The following is a 24,308-nucleotide window of genomic DNA, read 5'->3' on the forward strand; positions in this document are numbered from 1 at the left end:
AAAGCATTTCTTGAGTAAAAGTCGCATTTTATCCCAACTAAAATGTTCTGAAAGCCAACATGACACCGTCAAATCACTTGTTTATTCCCCAACAGTCCAGTGCACAAAGATATTCAGATTTTAATTTAAAAAGACAAGTGTAAAGCTTGAAGTGGAGATTGTTTGCCACTTTTAACATTACTTATATTCCTAACACATTAACATTACTTGAGCAACTAATCATGAGTCTAAATAGTTGCCAATTAATTTCTGTCAGCAAATTATTGCACTAAATATTTCAGCTAAAAGTAATTGATGTTTTTTCTTCACACACTGCTGCTCCACATCTGTCTTTTTGCCTGGAACTGTCATTAGACTGTTTGTGTGTGGTGTTTGTATTTGTGTGTGTGTGTTTTCATCTATAAAGGATAGTTGGAGCAGCTGTGCTCTCATCTGTAGTCATGAATTCAAAAGGTCCTGCCGGTACCTCAGTGAAGAGCAGTATATATAGTGTGCTGATCATTGTCTGTGCAGAGCAGGTTCCTCTGTATTGCGACGTTTAGATTTTGTTGAAATGCCTTTTATAGTCTTGAGCTTCTTTTGATTATTATTTAAATTAGCTTTCTGATGTGATCAGGAAGAACCTCAGACACTCATTACTTTTTGTAGCAGAAATTGAAAGGAATGGGAATGTTAATCAAAAGAAAAATAAATAAAAATGTTCAAACTGAGAGCTGGAGCCCCTTGACTCTAAATTGCATTCAAATTTCCAGAGTCAAAACTCCTATGAGGCCTTTAGTTAGAAATCCATTGTAATTTGGCAGACGCTCTGGCATTATTAGTGTTTGGATACTGCAGAGCTTCAAGGCTTTGAGGAATATGTGGGAGGCAGAACATTTAGTGAAGACTTATAAAAACAGAAATGCACTGGGGAGTTGGAGTGTTAAATCAGTGTCTCTTCTCTTTGTTTCCCACAGCCTCGAGCCACTCCTCAAGACCACAGGTAAGACGAGGTTCTTCTACACGTATAGACACACAGTAGTACCGTAAATCTGTCTTGTGTATTTCCAGTTTGTATGGATGCTGCTTTATTGTGTGTATTTCTACGGGTATGGGTAATTGGGAAAGGTGGGAGAACTTTGAGCAGAGCTACATTTTAAAGGTAATTACAGCTACTGCCGCAAAAGTAGCCCCGATGTAGCCTTCACCTGCCTCACTCCTCCACATGTGGTGGGCTGTGTGGAAGAGACAGCTAATGGATCCCTCCCGAGTGCCATTAGCTGCTCCTCTAGTTCCCCCAGTCTGAGGCCAAGGTGCATTTTGGGACATAAGTGTTGTAAAAGCCATTGCCACTGAGCCTTGTTTGCTGTAATTTTTCACCCCGCTCCGCCGCTTTTCATCTCACCGCCATTCCTTCCTTTCTCTCACCGCCATTCTTTCCTTTCTCTCACCATATTTTTAGTCTGCTCGGCTTGACAATTTGGCACCCAGCTAATGCCTTTACACGCCGGTTTGAGTGCTTATTTTCTATGAATCCATACATGGTGGCTTTTTCCCTTTGATTCCTACTTCTCTCTTCGATAGCCATTACATTTCAACGTATGGTTTCAGCGTGTCACAGCACTAATTTGAATGAGTCAAGTTCATCATGACTCTCTAACCACTTTGTATTCAGTTTACACAGGAAATAAATTAAACCAAACCGAACGTCCTTCATCTCCTCAGTTTCTTTTTACTAGTATTAAGGTGGCTCATCCTTCCACTTTTTACTTTTTCTCATATCCTTGACATGGTGCATTACACTTGCTGTTGGTTTTCATACAAAGACATGGTTGAATTGGTTTGGATGCGTAATTCCATTACTGAGAAGACAGCAATGTTTTTTCAAATCTCCCCTGCGTGTCGTCCCCGCCCACCTCTCCCCTCTCCCAACACCGAGCTCCTAATGGACTGTAACTGGCTTGAGGGACTGCAGTCCATTTACCAGCTTTCAAACCCCATAACTTTCTTCAGACCTCTGATGTTACTGCACAGTGATGTCCTGATGAAGAGAAATGAGGGTGTTCACCAAAAAAAAAAAGACAGGAGCACTTACTTTCTACTTGAAAAGCTCACACCTACATTGTGTTGTTGTTTTTGTTGTCTGATCTAACATTAACTGTTTGTGTTCTCTGTTTGGCAGGTGATGTGAGGAGAGTCGCCACAGAGCGACATGTGTGTTAGTGTGCACACATGTGAGTGTGCGCAGTAAGTGTCGGGAGGAGACCATTCCCAAACAAACAATCCCCCCTGACCCTAAATCCCAAAGACGCACAGGACCAGACAACTTTACTATTTTTACCACCTTGTCTTGTACTATGCAAAATGTACATTTTATGAACTGTAGATTGTACCTGAACCTGGTTCAACATTTGTCAGTGATTTGTTTAGATATGCAGATGAGAACATGGACACGGGGCTTTGTATAGTAAAATATGCTTTTTATTTTATTTTATTTTCCTTCAGAGGGGGGTTTGAGATTTGTGTTTCCTTCTTGTTAAGTGCTGCCCCCACTGGGAATCAAACTGTTACATTTTTGTGTCATTCCACTGCTTTGTACCCTCCAGCCCACAGTAGTAGTAGAGGGAGGTTTCCATGTTTGTGTTTGGGAGCACGCACAGTTCCTGAGTAGTAACATCGAGTGGCTGAGAGGATCGTTTTTGAAGGCTGTGTCACCTACTCAAAGCGTCTGTTTTGTTTTTTGATCTTGTAGCATGCTCAATGTCAAGTTCCCCTTTAAAGCATTGATATGCTGGCAGACTTTGTGTCAAATTCGATTTGTTCTGTAAACTTTACCCCTTCTGTGCCTATACAGTTTGTCATTCCACGTGTGGAAGACAGAGAAAAGAGTCGATGAATGAAAGTGGGATTGTGTATAAAGAGAGAAATTCTGCAGAATTAAGATTTAAATCTGAGATTGTTCTGTAATTGGGTTTGTAAGAGGCCCACCGTCATTATGTAGAATCGTTTTTTGTTTTAAAGCTATATGATCAGAAATCAGAGGAAAGCCATGATTGCCTTGCTACCTCAGACTCATAGACACAGTTTTGTTTTTGTGGTTTGTTAACTTGTTTAAAACATAGCAATCATTTACAGAACAAGATCAACCTGGTTTTAGCATTTTAAGCTTTAGCTTACTGTATTGGTGTACACTGCAATGAGGAGATACCTAGTAAAAAAAGTTGCTATTACTGTACCAGAATGGGTCTGTGGCCTGCTGAAGCTAGCCCCCCGTAATGACGAGTATTACGTTCTCTGTTGTTGGTTTTTTCCACTGGCCTTCTAGCACTGGTCCCTCACTGCGTTGTGTTGTTGTGCTATATGCTATCCTGTAAAACTTGTGAGACTGAGCAACACTACTATAACCTCCTCTGACTGTAGACTAATGATGACGTTGGTGATGATTTTAATGATTCCAATCATGATTAACCGTACCATGGCAGAACTGTGTCGCTTCTCCTGAGGTATGTAAAATAGATTGACCACACTACGTGTAATATGGCTACGTTTTATTCTAAATAAAATTTTTATAACAACTATGCGTCCCCTTTGCTGTTATTTCCTTATTTACAGTCCGTTAATTTAATTGCAAAGACTATAAAGTTATATCACGGCTGTGAATATTGCAGGTAATATAGACGAATCACTTCACATAATTTCATAAACACTGATTACAAATTAATTTGACTACTTGATTTGTTTTTATATGCAACACTTGCCTCACATTTTAAACCATTTCACACACATACTCCTGCGATTAAGGAATATAGGTATCGTTGCTGCAAACTCCTCAGGGTCAACAAGCTCACTACAAACTACGTGTTTGCACTGAGCATTCTGAGCTGAAATGATAACTCAAAATGAGTAATGAAAGTTAATTAGCCTCTTCTGCTTTTACTCCTGCCATATAAACACTATTTGTCATCTATTTTATCAGCTTTACTCTGCATTGATTATTCTTAAAGGTTGTGTGATGTTCAATTAAAGAATCGTAGCTTGCTCTATCTTGGCCATGCTGTCGTTTGGGAATAGCTATAATTCAAATCTGACCGCACAGTACCTTTCATGGTGTAAAATCAGCTCATTTTTGCAACCTGTCAGACTAAATTATGTCCAAACAGGTAATGATCTGTACTCTTGGGGCTACAGTTATTAGACCACACAAAACTCTATTGGATGGATTTGTCTTCAAGCTGCATGAGTAAGATATATTTTGTATAACCGTGTTCTCTCCACTACAGTTCAGAAGAAGACTTAATTACTGAAAATATCAACCCTGGGGGCATTTCCATTTATTTTTCTTTTGCTGTGACATCTGCAGAAATTTGGCCCAAACTCACGTGGTAACTTTTCCTTGCCAAGTTTTGTCCTAATAGCATTCCCTATCATCCATGGTCCGTCTGTTCCATAACACGCTTCAATAATGCAACAGTAGCCAAGTGGTAGTGCACCCTAATTGGATCTGGGGCTACTGTACATATTCTGACTCGCATCCTCTTTGCTCCCTAAGGTGTTTTAATTAGTCTCCCACTCCCATTTATGTCATGCCCTGCAGGAATAAACTCGTTTGTAAAGGCAAAGTAGTTTTGTTAAGTAACAAACGGATACTCGAGGGAGAGGAGGTACTTATTCCGGACTGGATCCCATTACAAAAGAAGTGTACTGGTGTTGTTATTAATATTAATGTGACTAATAAGCTACATTTGAAGGAGGATTTGGTTTAATTACTATGAAAATCTAATTTGCTCATATGAAACTTAGTTAAAACAAGATTGTATAAGTTATCAGCAATTCTCAAAGTATTTAATCCTCCTCAGACCCAGCTGTCTATTATTTAGTGCATTAGACTGTCAAGCTCCACTGAGGTACATTCTGCTTGCTCCACTGAGCAAGGATTAGTATACCGCAGTAAACACAATTCATTAGTGGATTATATGATAAGGCTGTAAGTGAAATTCTCTTGCCATTCAAAACCGAGGCTATTGGTACTGCTAGAGTTACAAAGCAGAGCAGTGCAGCCCTGAGCCGGTAGGAATTGCAAGATGTTTGTTAACATTAAAGTCTTAAGCAAACCAACTTTAACCAACAGTATCTTTCCAGCCGTGACCTCAATCTTAATCAGCAATAGCAGCCTCGTGTGGCTGTAATGCTCATTACAGTAACATTAACACAAAAGTTAAATGTATGAAGGATTATGAGACTACTTTTCTGAGGCAAAAACTAGGAAATTTGTCTTGAGGAGGCAATACACTCTGCTGTAACCTAAATCCTAAACAAAATGTTCCTAGCTCAAGCATTATAAGGAAGTGTTGTTATTTCTGGCTCACAATGTTAGCATTTTGAGTCTATTTATTTATCAACAGGTTCATTTAAGACAACATTTAGATCCTGTCCTTGTCACCAGGTAGGCTTACAACCTTTCATACACTCACTTACATATGTCAAGCTGTGGGCTAATTAATGTAGTTATTTTGTAACATGGTTGATTAAAATCTTCCGGTCACTGTTGCGTCGGGGATTCTACGCCATCTTGGATTTTTGACTTGATTTACGGTACATGTTAGTATCTACACGTTGGTTTGCGCATTTTGCATTACTGTTTTTTTTCTCATAAACAGCTAAGGAAGGTTTCCCTTCTTACGTTTCAGAATGCTCTAGTTACTTAAACGTTTGTATACATTACAAAATAACCCTGCGGAGTCACCAGCACCTTGACTGTGGGACATTTTTCTAAAGAAAGAGAGAAGGTAATAGTGTAAACAGTGCTATACATTTTTTAGGTTTTTTGTCAGTATGGCGTAATGTCGTTCTTTTTTACAAGTTAATTTGTTTATAGTAGTATTTTGTCTTAGCATGCTATAGCTAGTTTTAAGATAAGCTAACTGCTAACAAGCAGTGGTTCTCAGAACTTGTATTATAAGTTGCGGATGAAACGAGTTCCCCTTACTCTACTTTTCCTGCAACCTTATGTTTTTTAGGCACATCATAGGCTCTCTGGATTTAAATGTCAGTTGGTTGGTCGTGTGTTGTACCGCTTCGTTTCCCACTGCAATCATCCAGTAACGGTTGGATTAATTATTAGATATTTGTACTAAAATCCCCAGTGGACGACCTTGCCATTATAAGCATGCTGACACACTGACACAGCTTTAGCTAATTACAGCCTGATGGAGCCTCCGATGTTGCTGGAGGCTCTTGTGTACCCTCATTCAAGTATTCAGATTCTTTACATTAGTAAAAAAGTACCAATAAATTAATGATAAAATACAACACACATTTTTGAACACCATTTTTAGAACAAAATACAAAAAAAGAGCCACTGGTGCATCATTTTGAAAATTGTAAAAATATGACTTTTCAGAAATAGTGATATTTTATATTCCATTATCTATTGTTTTGTGTACATTCATTTGTTTTTACTGTTGAGCATACGTTTGCTCAGTTTGCTAGAAACCTCACTTAGGGAGGTAAAAATGTATAAACACTATGTCTGACAATTCTGTGCTAATTTCATTTTTGTTTATTCAGATGAACCCCAATCAGGTGGCAAGACATGGTGGACCCTTTGGTCGCTCAACCCCAAATTTCAAGAAATAAAGAGTTTGCTGCAAGGTTTTTAAGACCAGATCAACTTCACATGGACACACAAGTATAACCTCTTCGGTGCCTAAAAGGGAATCAGCTGGAGCATGCAGGGCCCTCATAAAAGCTTAACATGCAATGATGCTATGATGCAAAGAATATCTTAAATCCGCTTATCCCCCATTCCACATTTGTCTCCAGTACCTCTTTTTAAGCATAGGTTAACTTATTGGCAACTTAATCATTACCGTGACCCTGTAAGTACTCTGTTTTATATTCAGAGTGATTAAACTGCACGACAGTCCCTCTCTTACCCTGTGTATATGAGTCTCTCAAAGGATAGCAGACATTGTGTTGATTATTTAATTTCTTCGTCCTCTTGTCCTGATACTCATTTGAGCATCACTGACTGTGATCTGATTCTCTGTGCTGTGGGTATGAACAGACTGCATTTATTCCGTCAGGCCTTGGCCATACGTTCACATCTGTCCACAAACCTACCATCCAGCCCATTTTTCTGGATAGGGTAGTGGTGCTAATGGTACAGGATGTTTATTTTTTCCCTGCTTTTGCCCATTTTACATTCATGCATCAACACTGGCTGGCATAAAGGTTCGTTCGGCAGCTGTCCTCATTGATCAGATGCTTGGCAGGCAGCAACAGAGCTGGAGGTATGGGTGTGTTGGCGGGTAGCTGCCCCTGGCACAAAGCAAGCAAAGAACAGATGTTTAGGAGGGTGGACACTGCATGACCTGTTTGGGGTATGGGATACAAGCTGGACCCCAGAGAGATGGACTCAGTGAAAGAGAGGAAGAGATGAGTACAAGGCTAGCAACCTAAAGTGGGGAGAAGCAAAGACAGCCTAGGAGAAAAATTCACTTTCATTATTGTTATTGTGTCAGTAGTTGAACCTCTGTTTTGCTTACACAGTGTTCCTCTATGTAAATTTACCAGCTCGAACTAACTTGAGATACATTTGAAGCCTGATGAACCTCTAAGCCTCCCTTGCAGTACTTATCTCCTTAAGTTTATTGTCCTCTGTACACTTCAGTTTCTCAAGAATATGCTGAGTGAGGGCACATGGTGAGTTAGCATTAGCACCATTTTATCTCTCTCTCTGACAGTTATTTTTAATTAGCTAACTGCCCTGGACCTTCTTCCGGCAGGTCATCGAACTAAGGCTTTAATTTAGGAGGCTTTAGGGAATATTCTAGGCATTTGTCTCATATCAGCATTTTTCTTCTGTGGGTTTTAAAAAGAAATAGAGGGAATAACCTGATATATCAAATATATACTTTCTTATATCATTTTTATGTACTTCACTAAAAGCCTGCCTTAGTATGACACATATTATAAGCCAAATGCCTCCTTTAAACTCTTATTTAAAGTCATAAGCACCAACTATTGCTAACATCTGTCGTCCCTCTTTACACTTGTATGACTATTATATATATATATATCAATAAAAATAAACAATATATAAAAACAGATACTCTACACATGCACTTGTAGTGTTGCAGTACACCCATTTCCCCTGCCTTTCTCTCCAAATCTCCAAAGCCTACTATAGCAAGCCTTTCAAGACCCAATGTCCCTCACCTCTTTGTGACAGGCTCGTTCATGAGGTCTGCTGTCAGGGCCGAGGAATAATAAACAGAGACAAACTGAAATTGGTGTGTCCGAAATTAGAGCAGTGGGAAGTGTGCAGGGACTCAGTCAGTATCTTCCCAGTTTCATCACAGCATGGATCATTAGCCGCAGACAGGTCATTGTCATTCCTGGTCACGATGTTTAGAGCCCTGCTGCCACAATACGAGTATGAACCAATCAGGCCATTTGGGAACACACACAACACGGGCACTAATCAAATTTGATGGGCTTTTTTGTATCGGCTGAAAGATTTCTGGAAAATATGAAATAGACCTTCATTGTGTTGTGTATGGGAACAAATAAATAGTAACCACATTACCCACCTCCATGTTATGTGTGTTGCAGTTTGATTAGCATATTCCCCTGTATTTGTGACTCAGAATAATGTCCCAGGTGTTTTTTCCTTGCAGCCTTTCATAACAAACCATCTGCTACAGGAAAATGTAACGCCCGTCACACTGACATGCTGTGGATGATGCTCCACAACATTTTGTCACCATCCTGCTAATTTTAAGTGAGAAACACTTCCACACACTGACTTGTTGAATGATTCGCTTTGGCAATGATGCTCAAAGCCAAGTTTGGCATAGAGATATAGAGATATAGACCAGGGTATTTATTAGAAAATATTGATGCCACTCCACTGTCTTAGAAGATTTGAATGTCTTGGATGAAGGGAAGCAATTCAAGTCAGATATTGGTTGTTTTTATTCAGCCTTAAAACACAAGACCTATTGGAAAATACACAGTTATTAAAGCATCAGTGACACCTGTAATGTTACTAAAGCAGTACTGTCCAAGATATAGAAGAAGAGGTTGAGTTTTAGGTGAGTGATTAAAAGAAAAAACTGGTTCGGGTAATGTGGTCAATATTTTTGCTATGATGTTGAATCATCCCTGCATAATAATAGTTGTTTGGTATGCAGGATTTGTTCTTATGTTTAAATGAGGCTGAACTTTTGGCATGCTGAATGTTTGTGCAGGTGTATGCTCATTCTCACTTTCATTATACTCCCATAACAAAAATGAGTGAAACTCTGGCCTACACATTGTTTTTCATGTCTATAATATGCATTGCACCTGCTGGTGATTGATGATTACACCTCTTTATGCAAGCCAGGTGCAGATAGAAATTGGAGGATGCGTATGAAATCACACCTGAAACGTAACTGTCTTCATAATTTATCATTTAGTAAACCCTGGTTGTAGAGTTTATTCTTTACTATACATACTGCATACAGTACAGCTTTATCAAAAGTAACGCAAGACAGACTTTATTGAGTAGTGAGAAATGTGTCTTAGTAGCAAGGTATCTGCTATAAAATTACTGCAACAAATAGACAACAAATACATTCATCCATCAACTTCACAGGCCCTTCTACAAGTGCTTCACAGAAAAAGTAGGGCGTGAAATGTACTGGAGATAATGCTGGATGAATGGATAGTAACAAGAAAGGGATCGTGGTTAGGCTGGTGCAATCATCTGTATTTTTTTAGATCGTCCTATCATCATTATGTTTGATTGCAGTGACCTGAAATGATCGGCATGGAGGGTTCATTTCTGATCTCGGTGTACAACCACCTGAACGTATTTAACAGAAGATAAATTATAGTATGATATGCACTGGATCAAATGATAAAACCATTGAAATGCTGAATTCCATTTAGCTGCTCTGGTCTCGGGGTGTTGGTAAAGTGCATGCCATCTCACTGTGCCACGGCTCACTGGGACACTTTAACATAATGGAGCCATTAATAATGTTATGACTATGAAGCGACATGCTATTCCTACTGTGATGGGCCAACATTTGAGCTGTGACTGTGGTCTAAGGAGACCGGCAGTCTGGTGCATTTAACCGATGAGGACTCTTAACTTCTCAAAGTGCTATTAAAAACAATGAGTTCTGGATAGGATCAGGCTGATGATGAATTTCCAAACAAACAGCTTAGCGTTCATACAGCAGGAGGTTAATATTTAATGATCTGAATTGAAGCCTTTCCATAAAATGTACATTTCCTTTCAGAGTGCAGAGCAAATGCCTGGAAAAAAACATGTTCTTGCAGCTGTTGCCACTGATTTAATTTGACCATTAAGTCAATATAGGCACAGTTAGCCCTGCTGATTGGCATTACATTCTTCGTTATATTCCTGCTTCGCTAACATTTCCCTCTCTAAAGTAGAGATCAGACAGCAGGAGGAGCTTTCTGTCAGATGATTAAAGGTACCAGCATGCTTAGGCCGTTTCCTCATATCTTGTTCTAAATCTGAAACATATAAGTAGGATGCAGCCAAGGTTTTATCACAGAAGACTGAATAGGGTTATGAATAATTCATAAAAACCTGACTCATCGCCAACATGAATAAATCAGTCTGGACATCAGCAATGGGCAATCGTCCCTTTAATCCTTGGTAATCATGAATCTCCAAAACCCTAATAAAGGTGACTCAGATAAACAGAGATGGGAGTCTTGCACAGACATTAGCAGCGTAATGAGTGAAGCCAACCCTCTGAGTACACCTTGTTTTCCCAAGAGCAGGAATCCTACTCCAAAAAGAAGAGGCTGCATGGGATCAAACTTTCTCCCACGTTTTCTTTTTTCAGAATGTGCATATCATATTCTGTTTGACAAATGAGGTACTAATGATCAAAGCACAACTCAATAAGGCCTTTAAAGAGCCTGTCAAATTCAGCAGGCAGGTTGACGGGAGGAAGGGGAGATGTCATGTGTCAAAGGAACAGGTACAACCCAGAAACAAGGGAGACGATGTCAGTGGAAATGTAGGTAGGAGATATAACTGATCATCTGTGTAGTGCATCTGCAGCACATTTGCAGCTTGGGGCATTGTGTGTAGTTGTTGTTGTTGACAAGTCACAGTTGTCATGTGTGGCTATAACATCGCACAGTGTGAGGCCCTAAAGCAGCAGACATGCAGCAGAATCCACCGGCAGAAAAATGTGTCTATCCGTCCCAATGCTCAACTACTCTCAACTGTGTGGCACTGACGGGAAAAGGACATCACTTTGCTCGAACATATATTAATTGTGAAAATATTTGTATATGTTATCCTTTTTTAATAAACATAATTTAAGGTATTTCAGAGAAGGAAAGACACCACTATAAAAAGAGTGCAGATCATTTGTAAATGATTCAGAGCCTTGCTGTTTCAACTCTGCACAGTTGGATCCCATGGGTTGCAGATTAATGGGTTCTATTTAAGACTTTTTGCACGAGATTCATTGTTCTTTAGTGAGAAGAAAGAAAGGAGTATCCCCCTCAATTAATTGTCTAGATGATTACTTTTTTGGAGAAGTAAATAACGCCTGTGTTTGTGAACGCCCTAGTTCTGGGAGAACTTTTGAACTTGACAGCAAAAGAATGAAAGTCAATTGAAGACAGACACAGTGCAATGTCAAAGAGGAATGCAAAAAGAAAACAGGAAAACACGCAGCAGTAATTCCACGGTATAAGCAAAATAAAGTTGCTCAAGAGGAAGGAAAGGTAAGCAGGGAATCAAGCTGTCAGCTGGTGACAGCTCCTTCTGAATCAGTCCATCATAATCAGTTCTCCTGTGAATAACTGAATACTGAATCACTTGTGGTTCATATTCCTCACTCGTACTCTTGGCATTGTAATGCAGTTTATGAGCTGAAACAGATACAGTCTTCTGCTTCAGCTTTAAATAACAATTGAAGGATTATTGCTTTCAATTATCTGCTAGTGAGTACGGGAGGTCTTCATCACCGGCCTTCGTTGTTGTCATTTCCCCTAATTGGCATTTTCAGTAGCTGCGGTTTGAAGCGACGCCGTCTCTTGTGCATCCTGAGGTGCAACACCTCTTTCTATTTCTGTATTTCTTTGTGTTCTCCCACTTTTTTTCCTGATCATTATCTACCTCCTCTGCAGATATTGCCCAGCTTTATGTATTGCTCATGGTTAAATTAAACCTCCCTCACTATTCTAGGGCAACGTGCATCTTCCATTGAGCCTCTACATTAAGTTTTGGCAAACTTTTCCTCAATGAGTTTCAAAGACAAAACTGGTGTGCCAGGAGCATTTGTTAGAGCATGTATTTTTCACACTATTATTTTATCATTTGTAATTATTAATAGTGATGAGCAAGGTACTTGGAATATGTAGAGGGCTAAGATCGGCAACATCTTCAAAGTAGTTACATTTTTATTAACACTCCCCAATATGACCACAATTCTTCAAACAAAATGACCCTCCCTCTTAAAATATGTTGAAATAAACAAACTGAAAACAATCCGGCTTTATCCCCTTTTTATGTTTCCCTGTAGCTCCTTTCTATTGCTGCATTCTTAATGAGAATTAGCTAGGAATCAGGCTTCTGTGTGTGATACAGATTGCTTTTGAAAAGCAGGTTTTTCTTCACAGGAATAAGCCTGGGATGACATGAAGCACCTTGTTTTTCTTCCCAAATCCGCAGGTGAACAATGGAAGCACTGTGCACTGGCATCAGCCGGTCCAGGGCTGCCAGCCTCGTCTCTCCTTCTACATACTGTTTTCTGCTGACGCAGGACAAGGCAAAGTGCAATAGTGTAGCAAAAAGCCGAATATAACAAAAAACAGTTTACTGCCAGACGATCAGCAGTGTGAACACATTTACACTCTGCCTGGCTGTGAGTCGGTGAATGTTTCAAAGTTTATTTAAATTGACACGCGTATTCAGTTCCATTAGCTTGTATGTTGTGCTTCGATGCGACGCAGAGATTTATTCAGCTGTTTGTAGCCGTGCACCGAGTGAATCAAAAGTTTATAGCTTTGGGGTTTGAGAGTTCTTCTGTGGCAGATATGTGTTCAGTATTTCCATTAGCTTTTGAAAACAACATCTGCTTTGGAGAATTCCTTGTCAAGCGCTTATCCTGAAGCAGCGAAGAGGCCTGAAGGACCTTTAATATGGGCTCCTTCTGCCACTGATCAGTCATAAAGCACTACTTTGGGAAATGGGGAATTTTCAACATGACAAACACTGACAGCTGAGAGTTTTCTTGACATGTTTTTGTGTGCGAGGAGGATTTTTAGACAAAAGTTTGAACCGACAAATGTCTATAACTCCAGCTAAAGCTTCTTTGTCCCTGGAAGCAAACTAAGTCAAAATGTGTGGATGAATTCAATTTGCACAAAAGCTGATCGTCTTCAAGGGAGAGCTTAGACATGGAATCCTAAAGGGAGGGTTCTCGGAACATGATTTCAGCTTTGTAATTAAAATTTCCTCAAGTAATGAAGCAAACCGGAGGCTAAATGAGCATAAAGGTTAATCATCTGTTCAATAGCTAGAAGGTCAGACTGTGTGTACTTTGGATTATGTGAATATTAAGTGTGTGCAGGCTGCTAAAATCACTTGTGTGCTGACATGCAACTAATGGACATGTTAAGTGTGAGCTCTGACAAGCATTGTCGATTAAAGGTTAATTGTTAATTATCACAATGCGTGGCAGAAACAGCAATAGCATAGCGGGAAGGAAGCTAATATTGTTTATGACCTTGAGACAGTTTTGAGAATGAGGGACTAAATGGAGGGAAACAATGGAGAAATGTGCCTGCAGTATTTCAACTGTTTTTGTGAGAGTCTCTTGTGCTGATTACCATGCAGCCTTTGTGCCTGGGTTGAAACCTACTGTAGGGTAAATGATTGCAGGTGAATTAGTCTTATTGGAAAACATTGCTGCAATCACCTAATGGTCCATATCCGTCCCCTACAATAAATAAATCTCTCCTTTTCTCTTTTCATTTCTCTTACTCCCACAACCTGTAAAAGCTGCATATATTGTCTTTGAAGAATTGTGTAAATCCCTCTCCTAAATTTCTCACATCTCTCATTGCACCACTTGCTCATTATGCCTCTCTCTCTTGCTCCCACTAGCTCCTCTAGAGAACAACATTCCATAGAGATTATCTTAGTGTATTCGTTTAAGGCCATCCTTCCTATACATAAAAAGTACATGTTGTTTTCCAGACAAAGAAGGTAGCAACCGGAGAATTTAGTGTACCAAACGGTCACGCTGTTGAGGAAATTCTAATGTTTCCATGATAGTCTGGAGCTATTCACTGTGCCCTGTTAATGTCTTCACAACTGTTTAAAACAATCATTTCCTGAAACGATTCTCCATTACCACGACTATAAACACATAACCAAATCAACAATCCATCTGCTCTGGCCACAAACTACTAAAAGGCTTTGAATATGCAAATTGCATGACTCCCATTAAAAAAAAAACCTAACCATATATACTGTAAGCGCATACATTTAGCTTTGACTTCAGTTAATACAATCACAACCCAACATGGGCACTGTACTGAAATAGGAAGGGTAATTATTACAGTTGCAGTAATCTGCTACAGGTTATTAATAGCTAGTCTTTCCTTGTTTTTTTCCTTCATCTTTCTCGTGCTAAATGGCGAGTGAGATCAGTCTATTAATCATACAGCCACCATATGCATCATATAATACTCTTCCCACGCCGGGAAGGTGTCTTGATTGACGGGTTCATTGATTTGGTGCACGGACCTGTGAGACTGAGGACTTGCCAACGGGCTTTACTGGCGAGTAAATGAGAGGAATATTCTGTCTCACATGATGCCAGACACCAAACTGGACCACATGTATTAGCTAGAATTTTGAACCGTCACATTCAAACAGAAGACGTGAAACGACACATTGGGTTTAATGCTTGAATGTGTGTGACAGAGTGTGAGCTCTTTTGTTGAATAACATCCTCATTGCTTCCACCATAATCCACAGATTTACCTCTTCATCATGAAAGCTCTTAACCTTGATTTCTAAACAAAAAACTGGGTAATACCACCTGCACAGCTCTGTTTGGAAGATGCCAGTTGCCATAACATGCTCACGGTGTAGGGTCAGTATTGATTTAGGCTAATCCCTCCCTATGTGCAGGATTACCTCTTCCTGACTGTACAAACCGCTGTGTAGCAAAGACAACTGAATGTATCGCAAAGCCCAGGTGAAATCAAACAGACCAGCAGCGAACACTGATCTATGCTAATCCGGCCAATGACTGTAAGGGCAGGTTGTCATAGTGTCGCCTGATATTCTGGGATACAAAGGATAGCCTTTGTTGAACAACCAGCTGTGTAAAGATGGACTGCATTTTTCCCATTCACACACATACTACAGAGGCAGAGGCTCCTAATCAGTGCCACCTGCTCAAGGAAATGTGCATTCACATACCGTTGGCCATGCCATGGCAATCAATTTGGGGGTTAAGTATCTTGCCCAAGACACACCGACAATTTGACTGCAGGGGCTGGGGATCGAACCCCTAACCTTTTTAATTTGTGGAAAACCGTTTTACCTCCTAAGCAACATTCGCCCCAAACATGATGACTTTAGGCCTTTTCTGTATTTTGCTAAGTATTGTATCGATCACTTATTGCCAAACAACGAAGAACTGATAACTGGAGAATGTGCTGGATGTTCAATTTCATGCGGTCGTGTATATTCACATACAGGAAAAATAAATACAGACAGGAAAGCGGACACATGATATATCTTTTTTTTGTTGTACTTCTAGTTTCCCTCTTGCCAGCCACCACTACATGAGGAATTGTCATCTTTATTCTCTGCGCCACCCCCAAAGGAAGTACACTCTTCAGGTGCCGTCCTTGTGCTTTGGATGGGGCATTGTGTTGACCGCTGGTCTATACACTGCGGGAAATCTGCACACCCGTGTGTTAGTCTGCTGTTCTTGTTTTCCAGCAGAGCAGCACAGATCTAAGCCCAGTGTGCCATGTGTGCTGGAAACCTGCTGCTTTATGTTGCTGCTTTTTTTAACAACGGTTTCATGCTAATGCGATGCGCACAGCTCTCGCTCCTCATTTCAGAGGGAAAAGATAAATTGATGTTACACAATCCTCTCTTTTTCCCCACACGCCTCATTTCTCTCGAGCAGAAATGTGTCTGTAAACTAATTAGTGATTGTTGAGTGTTGCTTTTTTTGTGGGTGTGGGTATATGTACCACATAAGTGGGTAGATGCATGCTAAACTTATGTGAGCTTAGAGGGCCACAGAAAACACTAGTGGTGTTTTTCATGGCATTTCACTTTCTAATCATGTATATTAGGGTTCTTGGGTGTGTGTGAAGAAATATAGAACACATTATATGTCTACTTCATTATCACACTAACTTTTTTTCAATAGCTTTCATGTCATGTATCCCAATCCATACATATTACTACTATACCGCACAAATACGATATTTGACAAAGTATTGTTGTTCTTATTATTCAGCTGTTTCTTCACTTATGATTGTGAGTATTGAGTTCATTTACAATCTAACACTTGCATCATTAGCTGCTTTAACAACATTATTTTATATGTAAATGCTTCATTCAGTCATTCATTCATTGCAGGCTGATGTGAGGTTTGAGGGTCTTAATCTGAGCAAGGCCTTTGGGTCTCCCACTGACCAACATCACCAAATCCATTTCTAATCTTCATATTCACACACAGAGACTCGAGGCAGAGACATATTGAATGCCCTTTTCTTTGCTCTCCCAAGATTACCTGTCAGGCTTGTCATGGTTGGCTGATGTGGACATTGTTCCAATTCTTTTTTTTTATAATGTGGTGTGTGCGTGTGTATTGTGTGTGTTCAGTCACTGCAGCAATCATGCTGAGGTGACATTTTTTATCTACATCTTCAGACAAGCCCCCTGGAGCTCCCTTGGATACAGATCATAACATAGTATGTCCTAGCCTGGTAACAGTGCACAGCAACAGACATCTCTTGAGACATCCCTCTGTGCACTGTACTGTATGAACAACAGCATTCCACATCTGTTTATCCCTCAAACCAGACTCTTACCTGTCTAATGCTTGAATGCAAAGAAAACAAGCAAACCTACTTAAACAGATGAGTTATAGATTTTGCTTAAAGAAAAGATGTGGTTGGTTTACTGGCATACCAGTTTCAGTTACCTGAAACACTTCTCCACTCCGACTAAAGCACTCTAGTCAAGAGGAAGAAAGACAGAGCCACTTGACATTCCTCCCTTCTTTTTACATTTCCTATTGAATAAATTCAATCATAAAACAAGGACAAGATAAAAAGGAATCATAATGGCACATGTGTCCTGAGGGAAGATATTTTTTCTCTTTCCAGTCTTAGGAGGAAATGTTTCACAACAATTTCATGTGAAAACAAGAGGTGAAGATTTAGTTGATAGTAATTTCAAACTATCATCTGGATTGCCTCAATATAACAAATCATCTCTTGAGAGCCTCAATACACACGATGATGGCGATGGCAGCTTTTTAGATTGGAGAAAGAGCCCAGGGCACAGGCTTGCCTCAACATTCCAATTTGCTTTCATGGAAGAGGGCCAAAATACATCATTGCCACTTATTGCCTGTTCTGTATCTTCTTTTTGAATTTTCCAAACTCTTTTACGTAATGAACAATTCATCTGCAAGGTAGCGGTTTCAGGCTTTGTTGATGCTACCCAAAAAAAATGAATCAATCCAAATTACATTCTGCTTTTCTGGCATCACTGGAATGGTACTTTGTTTACTTATTACGTATCTTACTCTTATTTGGCATGCAGCGTCAATGACAGCCGGCCAGGAACAGAGCGGCCTTAATCACAATATCATTCAAAATAATATTCTTGCAAACTTTGCTTTTACTAAAGGTACAAAATGCACAGATTTTACAGGAACTAGTATTTATCTGGCAGCTAGATCATTTTAAAATAAAGATTTAAAGAGCAATTGCTCCCAAAAAACACTGTTTCAGAAGCAAACAAAAACAATAGTATTCATCATGTAAACCAATAACAGCATGTATGTGTTTACTCCCCTCAAAACCTTTTTTCTCAAAGCTTCATAAAAGGTAATCCAGCAGACTTTGTTTTTTATTAGACGCTTAGGGTGTACTGAATAATTGCACAAAGCCACATCATTTGCGGATCATATATTTGATCAAAGTTCAGTGAGTAACTGCCTACAGTATATTTAGTTTGTCATCCTTTCCCATAATTATTTTAAAATGTTGTTTGTCTATCGTCCTGCTGCCTTTCCTCAGATATCAAGCTAATTCTGCCATCCTATTTGCTGGCTACGTTAGCAAGCCTTTACTCACCAGCAGAGAGAAGCCATTGTATATGGGAAAGGGATTGATTTCTCTTCTTTGGCAGTAAATGGAATACATTAGCCCACCAATAACATGGTAACAATATCCATAGCTTTTTTAAACACATGGCTTCACAGAATGACTTACTTTCTGGAAAGATCCTCCTGTTTAAAGGAGTTGACAATGCAACCTTCAAAGGCTCTCTTATTTACTGGAAACCATCCTGTTAATGCTGGTTTATACGGCTATATAGAGTCTAGTGGGTGTAGTCCGTTCAAGCTCTTAATTATAAATGGGGTGTAAGCACTACCATTAATTACAGGTCAATGATGCTCTGTGCAGTTCTTGTCACATTTTCTTCATTTCATTCGTTTAATTTGATCATTAAACCTCAAAGCTGTTCAGGAACCAAAATAGCGACAGTAGTTGTGTTCCTGTTCATAAAAGGCACACAGAAACGGCTTGTAGGTACAGTAATTGTGAGCAAAAGCCCAAAGGAATTTTGTACACGTAAACGGCTTGAATCTTAAATACCTATTTAAGAGTTTAAAGCATTTTTAAAAAACATGGAAAAAATACAACTGCTATTACACCTCAAGCATAAGAAAGGAGTCAAATACTGTCGTGACTTAAGGAAAATCGTCAATGGGTATCAGTTTGATTCTTTCTTGTCAGAATCCATTTCAACCCACTTATGAGTTTGATGGATTGCTTCCTGTTAATGTCATGAATAAGTCATTGAAATCTTTGCTGCTGTGATAGGGAAATTATGAGGAAATTGAATTAATACAAGTATACACATATGCTCTCACACACACACATACACAACAACACATCCAGTTCCTTTTAGGCCATGAATAACCGGCTAATTACATAATGTGATAGGTCTCTTATTCGACAGCGCCTCGACTTCTGAAGACAGGAAGGAGGAACTAATAACAATAACTTTAGTGCACTGTCTTCAGATATTGTTGTGGCATTTCCCTGCTGCTTTAGGGCCGCATGGATACAGCAGCCAGCATCTATCTTGTTAAGAGACAGAAATTGTTTTTTTATGCCATCTTTCAACAATTTAATCAGACCTGCCCAAATATGGCCAACCCCCACCAATACACCCCCCTACCCGCTGTGTCTCTGCATGGATGAAGCGAGATGGGGAAATAACAGTTTGTAAAGTTTTCACAAAATAAAATGAAATATTTTCACGGCAAATTGGAGCAATTGGCAAGACCAGGACTACATTACAATGCCTAACTCATCTCTGATAAAGCACTTATTTTCTCACAGATGGCTTATTCTCCCTCCATCTCTAAATAAAGTCAGTTTCACTCCCTGTGCGAATCATTTTAGGGATGCTTTCACACTCACTGATCCATATCGTGCTGAAACAGTCTTCTGAGAAAAGATGTGAGAGGAACACAAAATGCCAGCAAGAGGCGTGTGCAGTTCACAGGGGGGGCTTAGCCAATGATGAACTGAGCCGCAACCCCAGCAACAACACAGGGGTCAATAAAAAAGTATCTGTTTTAGTGATGGGTACAATTGTTCTATGATTTGTGCAGTACCAGTGACCGTTGTGTCAGTAACTTGAACAGCTGAGAACATTTAACCAATTATAATATATCTATGTTTTCTTGTTGGCAATGATGTAAAGCTGTAGCGACCTTCACTTTAATTAATTTTTGAAAAATATCTTCAACACAATTCAGTTAGTCTCTGTGTTTTTGCCAACAATTGGTTTGCCAAGTGGTAGCAGATGTAGCTGAGGGAAGTAAAGGGTTTTTTAACTCGTGACAATTTTCCCAAACAATGTCAAATGTATCAAAAAAGTACAGAGGCTAGTGTTTCCCAGGTTTAAAGGTTACACATTGTGATTTTAATTAATCACACTTAATCCAAATATACCTTTAAGCCTAATCTGAAACCTGAACGACCACACAATTCCCTGCATTTTTGCAATATACAAGCCCAGTGATTTCTATCAGAACCGGGCTTGTTTTATTTTGAATCCCAACCGTATTTAAAAACCAGGCCTATAGTTAAACAGAAAGGTTCACCATGATTGGGGTCCACAGAGTAGCGTATGTTTGCCTGTGGTGCTTGCACATTGTGTTCAGGCCTGTCTGCACAGAAATTGTTTTTGTTGCCCTGAGTTCATGTTTACCTTCAGGGTAAAAGCAGATTTAGAGTTTAACCTAAAGTTATGTTTTCTTTATTGCGACTGACTGGTTGAATTGCTTATCCTGTCTGAAATAATGGAAGGCATTTATTGTAAAGGTCATTTACTACCAGCATAGGTATTAAATATCACTGAACCACGGTCCTTTTCCATTATTACACCAACACAACTTAATACACGTACACATTGCTGAATCAGAAACAGCATAGACACATCATGTCCATTGCAGTCCCATCTGGAACTAATGTACTGGAGTCTGCATGGAAAATGTCACTGGAAGAAGGTACCAAAGGAACAACATTAGCCAGGCCTGCTGATGAATATAGAATCAGAGCGCAAGAGATAGGAAGAGGGCAGATAGAACTGGAAGTGTAAACACTGAAGACCATAAATTGAGAAATTGGGGAAAACATTTCAGACAGAAAAGGGCTGGAGGTGCCGATTATTCAGGAGAGAAGAGCTGTGTGTCTCTCTCACTGCGTCAGGGTTGGAAAGTAAAGGACTGAAGGGTCTGCAAAGAATGATTGAGTTTCTTCATGACCGCACTTCCTGTCTGTCCCCATGTGTCAGAACTCTTTGTACTTAGTTGAGCGTTTGACTTTCGGCTTGTCCTGTCACAGTAAATCTTAAACCTTTTAATCATACAAACTCGGGACGATGTCTGGAAAATCAGGTTTTGACAATGTCCCCAGTATCCCTTTCATCCATGAAGCAGACAGCAGAACAAAGTATGTGACAGCAGTCTAGCTTACTCGAAATGCGGGACGTGGTGCAAATTACAACACAGTCAACTTTTAGTTATTATTTAAAACAATTAAAACATCTGCCTCTACAGAAGTTCCCGGATCTTGTTGTCGCTCCAGTCACACATTTTTGTTGGCATCTTTGTGTAAATGATGCTTGTTCTTGCCCCTAGGTGAGTAGCTCTATTCATACATGCTCAATTAAACATTGCACAGACTATGTTCTAGGAAGTTGGAGTGTAAAGTACGTTTATTGTCCAACCCAAATGATTTGGACATTTGCGTTTCTGAATATTACATAGTTGCATTGCATGTTTGAAAGGAGCTTTAATTTGTTTCTCAGCAAATGTCCATAAACATGTTACAAATGTAATCATTAGTGAAACAGAAAAGAAACAAGATACTCCCGCACCCACACACACAGACTTTCAGATTTGCTTCCCACTCAGTGCCGGATGTGTGAAGGGGATAACCTCTACTCTATCGGTTAACTTTCATTCCGGTGCTTATCTTCTCTTAATGAACACAGCTAGCTGTTAAATCCTGACAAATGGACATCAGGTCACCTAACGAACACGGAGCCACATCTATTAACATCTGCAACTAGCTAATGCTAATGGGAAGAGTGCTCTAATGGGGGTCGTCTTGACGTATAACAGAATGTTTTGCTGCCTCTACTGCATGGTACAGAACTCAAAACAAGGTTTGTTTCTCATGTTTAGCCTGCACCCTTTCTCTGTTCCTATCAATTGTATTTATGGTGTATAAAAAGCTCTTCTTCATGCTACACCACTTTCAACATTCTCTTTTCTGCCTATTATAATGAGTTGCATGCCTGCTTGAGAAATGTTAAATGGCCCATGCTGATGTAACAGGTTCAATTACTGCATGAGATGCCCAAACTGAATACTAAAAAGACCATTTACTCAGAAGATGAGTGAGAATTACTTTACAAGAAAGAAATCAATGTATGTCATTTAAAACCAGACAGAGACCCGATCGCTATATGCAGCATTTCCAAATGAACCAATTTACTGAAATGCTCGAATCTGAAGTCGAACCTGCATAACAAACCATTTTCAAACTGTGCTGCTCCACACAGAGGTTTGACCTGCACAATTATTTAAGGTGGATGGATTCAAAAAGCCTTCGGAGGAAAGTGGCACAGGCTCTAAGCAGAGAGGGCAATCATAGGCACAGAATGAGAATCCCAAGTAGGGCAGCAGCTGGCTACAAAGAGAAGAAGATCCAGGCGGAATAAAGAGATCCTGCTCCAGGCCTGAGGGCCAGAGCACAGCCACTGTCCTTGAACAGATCAGCGCTATCAGGACAGTGGAACACTGAATCCGGATTTCATTACTCCATGGGTGGGGAGAGGGGTAGATGCACATGGACACTCGGACACCTATGGGACGATTACCAGCATCTGTACTTGCTTGCAATCACTGTATCCCTTATATTCCCCCCTCTCCCTACACTACCAAACTGCAAAAATCAGCTGCAAACTTCCAAGCTTCAAGCTGAAGCGGAGGCCCAAATCAGGCAGCAGGCTCTGTAATCTCTTTTTATGTGTCATACTTTTCTGTTAAGCTAGGGTCTAATGTCTAAGATATTGACTAGAGCATTGTTTGTTTGTTTTAAACATTTAGGAGGTATGTGCTTACTTACTTAGCTTAGCTTTTCTCTAGCACTTCCTCAAGCAAAAGTTCTTGTTTTAATTTGGATTTCTGCAGTTCTAAAATATTGGGTTCAATTATTTCGATGAATCTCCATATCATTAAATTGATAAACGTGCTCTGAGGTTCCCAGGCTTGCTGATTTAATGTTTACTCTGCAGAGTGGTACAGCACAGCTAGCATTCTCTCCTATTGTAAATGTGTGAAAATTATAAACTGTGAATTGATTCTGTGGTCTTATGAGATGAAAAGGCCCTGATAAATTCAATTCTGTGGACGATCACAATGAGCATTAATTAGGCTTCACAATTGCAAGATCAATTGCGACTTGGCAAATTCCTGGTGTCATAGTTGTTTGCATTCACTGAAGTGCAGGAGCTGGTGTCCTCTTATTAAAACAGGAGAGATGTGCTCTGTCTACTGCCAATAGAGCTGTCTATTATTCAGCAGCATCCAACATCAATTCCTGGAACATATTCAGAATTGGGACAGATTTCCTCCCTGGAAACCATAAAATATGATTTCTCATCTATTTTTTCTCCCGCTCACATCACTGCAGAACATGATTGAGTATTTAAGGAGCCTGGGGATAAACAACAGGCATCACAAAGACATCAGACATAAGCATTTCTGCACTGCACAGATTAATAGGATGCACCAGGGGTAGATTTGTCGTGGATCCCAAGATTAGGACTGGGTGGCACAAAATAAAATCGAAATATATATATAGGGTAACATCCTTTGATGCAATGTCAATGAAACAATGAAGTCAAATGCATATTACATCAGTGCCTACAGTGCCATCTACACACACACACACACACACACACACACACACACACACACACACACACACACACACACACACACACACACACACACACACACACACACACACACACACACACACACACACACATTGTTAATTCTGAGATAAAATGGTTTTCTGAAGCAATTTGGAACAAGAGTTCTTGGCAATTTCCTTGGTATTTCACCAAGTCATATTTAAGTGTTCTTTTTCGCAGCTATTTTAAATTGTGTATATCAATTTATAGTTTTGCAAACACACAAACTGCAACAGGCTCTTGAGATTACTCAGATAGCTAGAACATCACTGCTGTAGCCGAGAGGAGCTGCAATAGAGTTAGTAGACCATGGAGAGAGTATTGGAAATTGTATTGGAAAGGGAATGAACAACCTCATTCTATTCCGTAGCAATTTCGTATCTTATATGTCAGTAATCTGGAACTCACGTTTTCTGTGCTGTATCCCTTCTAAAAGGAATAATCCTCTAGTAAATTTTTTCAGAAACAAAAGTAACCTTAAGCTTTATGTTTTCTA

The 24,308-nt window shown here is 39.7% G+C and overlaps 1 protein-coding gene across 4 annotated transcripts in view; it reads left to right on the top strand.

The window, feature by feature from the left end:
• The window catches only part of utrn (utrophin), a 164,863-nt gene extending 161,309 nt beyond the window's left edge, over positions 1–3,554 (top strand). For all 4 annotated transcript variants that reach the window (XM_063901509.1, XM_063901510.1, XM_063901507.1 and 1 more), the window contains 2 exons: positions 957–982; positions 2,162–3,554. In XM_063901509.1, coding sequence (XP_063757579.1) covers positions 957–982; positions 2,162–2,202 — 67 coding nt within the window. In that variant the 3' untranslated portion in view covers positions 2,203–3,554. The remainder of the gene's footprint in view (positions 1–956; positions 983–2,161) is intronic.
• The last annotated feature ends 20,754 nt before the right edge of the window (positions 3,555–24,308 follow it).

This window comes from Eleginops maclovinus, chromosome 15 (assembly GCF_036324505.1).
Source record: "Eleginops maclovinus isolate JMC-PN-2008 ecotype Puerto Natales chromosome 15, JC_Emac_rtc_rv5, whole genome shotgun sequence".
Classification (NCBI taxonomy): domain Eukaryota; kingdom Metazoa; phylum Chordata; class Actinopteri; order Perciformes; family Eleginopidae; genus Eleginops; species Eleginops maclovinus.